This window comes from Trachymyrmex septentrionalis, unplaced genomic scaffold (assembly GCF_001594115.1).
Source record: "Trachymyrmex septentrionalis isolate Tsep2-gDNA-1 unplaced genomic scaffold, Tsep1.0 scaffold56, whole genome shotgun sequence".
Taxonomy (NCBI): domain Eukaryota; kingdom Metazoa; phylum Arthropoda; class Insecta; order Hymenoptera; family Formicidae; genus Trachymyrmex; species Trachymyrmex septentrionalis.
Window position 1 is genome coordinate 1,422,297 of NW_017305735.1, and position 1,378 is coordinate 1,423,674.

General features: G+C 27.3%; 1 protein-coding gene across 4 annotated transcripts in view; it reads left to right on the plus strand.

The window, feature by feature from the left end:
* Nucleotides 1-522: 522 nt before the first annotated feature.
* LOC108752131 overlaps nt 523-1,378 on the plus strand; it is a 2,251-nt gene continuing 1,395 nt past the window's right edge. For 2 of the 4 annotated variants that reach the window (XM_018492771.1, XM_018492774.1), the window contains exons 1-2: nt 523-705; nt 768-1,183. In XM_018492771.1, coding sequence (XP_018348273.1) covers nt 890-1,183 — 294 coding nt within the window. In that variant the 5' untranslated portion in view covers nt 523-705; nt 768-889. The remainder of the gene's footprint in view (nt 706-767; nt 1,184-1,378) is intronic. The other 2 variants (XM_018492773.1, XM_018492772.1) reach the window with 2 other exon arrangements.

A 1,378-nucleotide genomic window follows, 5' to 3' on the forward strand; every position in this document is an offset into this window, starting at 1 on the left:
GGTACAAATTGGCACAAACATAGCACAATGCAGCATTAAGAAATGCACCATTAAGAAAAATACAAAATACAAAATTCAAAAAGTGAATCAGCATTGCGCGAGCAGTGATTATCCGTGTAATTTATATATATGAGAGTGATTGAACACAAATATGGTACTGTCCAGTATCCAGCGTTATCTTCAAACATGGAGGCGAAATTGGCAATCTACTTATAGAGGTTTATAGTCATATAGAAGTCTACTTATAGAATAAGGTAAGACACGTATTGTAGAATTAATTTCAATTGGAATTATTTAATTATTCTTTATTATTCCTTAGTTTTTTAAAATAATTTTCTAGGAAAATCGATATTTAAAATAATTTAAAATAATTTCAATCAAAATCTATTCTGAATAATTTCATGGTATACATGCTCTAAAGAGATTGCATATTTCTGTAAATTATTATAAATTAGAAATGAAAAAAATTTGAGGAGCGTTTTCTCAGCAAGTCGACTATCTATATGTCAGTTGTCACTCTATATCAAAATTAAACCGTCAAAAATTTTATTGGAAAATTAATATAAAAATTTGAAGTAAAAAAATGTAATCGTAAAACGCAAATATGCTAGTAAAATTAGTCGTGTATAAAAATTTGGAAACAGATATGAACATTATAATAGAACAATAAACTATTGCTTCAAAATGTTATTATAAAATTGGCAGGTAAATGAAAATTAAAAATTGTTTATGTATGTACATTTAATATCAATATTTGACATTGATAGTGTCAAAAGATCGTCAAAAATACATGACAACAATGGCTTAAAATCTTCATAAATCTTCGTAAAGCTTTCATCATTTAGGAACTTTCATAGTACAGGAATTTTCATAGTTCAGAAATTAAATCATGAAAAAAATAAATCAGTACATTACGACCTATCAGAAAGACTATACCTGGCCTGACGATGTGTCGTCTAAATGTTTTCAACCTCCAATTAAACCAATTGTCGTTAAAGATTGCACTTGTACTGATTCGCGACAAGAATATAAAGAATTATTAGATGGAAAACTTGAAAAGTATCGCGATTGGAGTCGGATGGGTCCTATGGGACGACTGCTGGAGCCAAAGATTTATGAAATCAAAATCGAACAGGCTCCCAAGAGAGAAATAATGCGATTAGATCGACTAACCAATATTTGCGTAAGAAAAGAAAATATTCCAATTTTTGTTTAACATATTACATAAGTGATCTTTTTTATAACTCTAGAATAAAAGATTTATTTTACGAATATATATGACTCATATATGCATTTCACGTTCCTCTTGGCTTATATATATATATGTGTATATATATATATATATATATATATATATATATATATATAAAAAAAATAT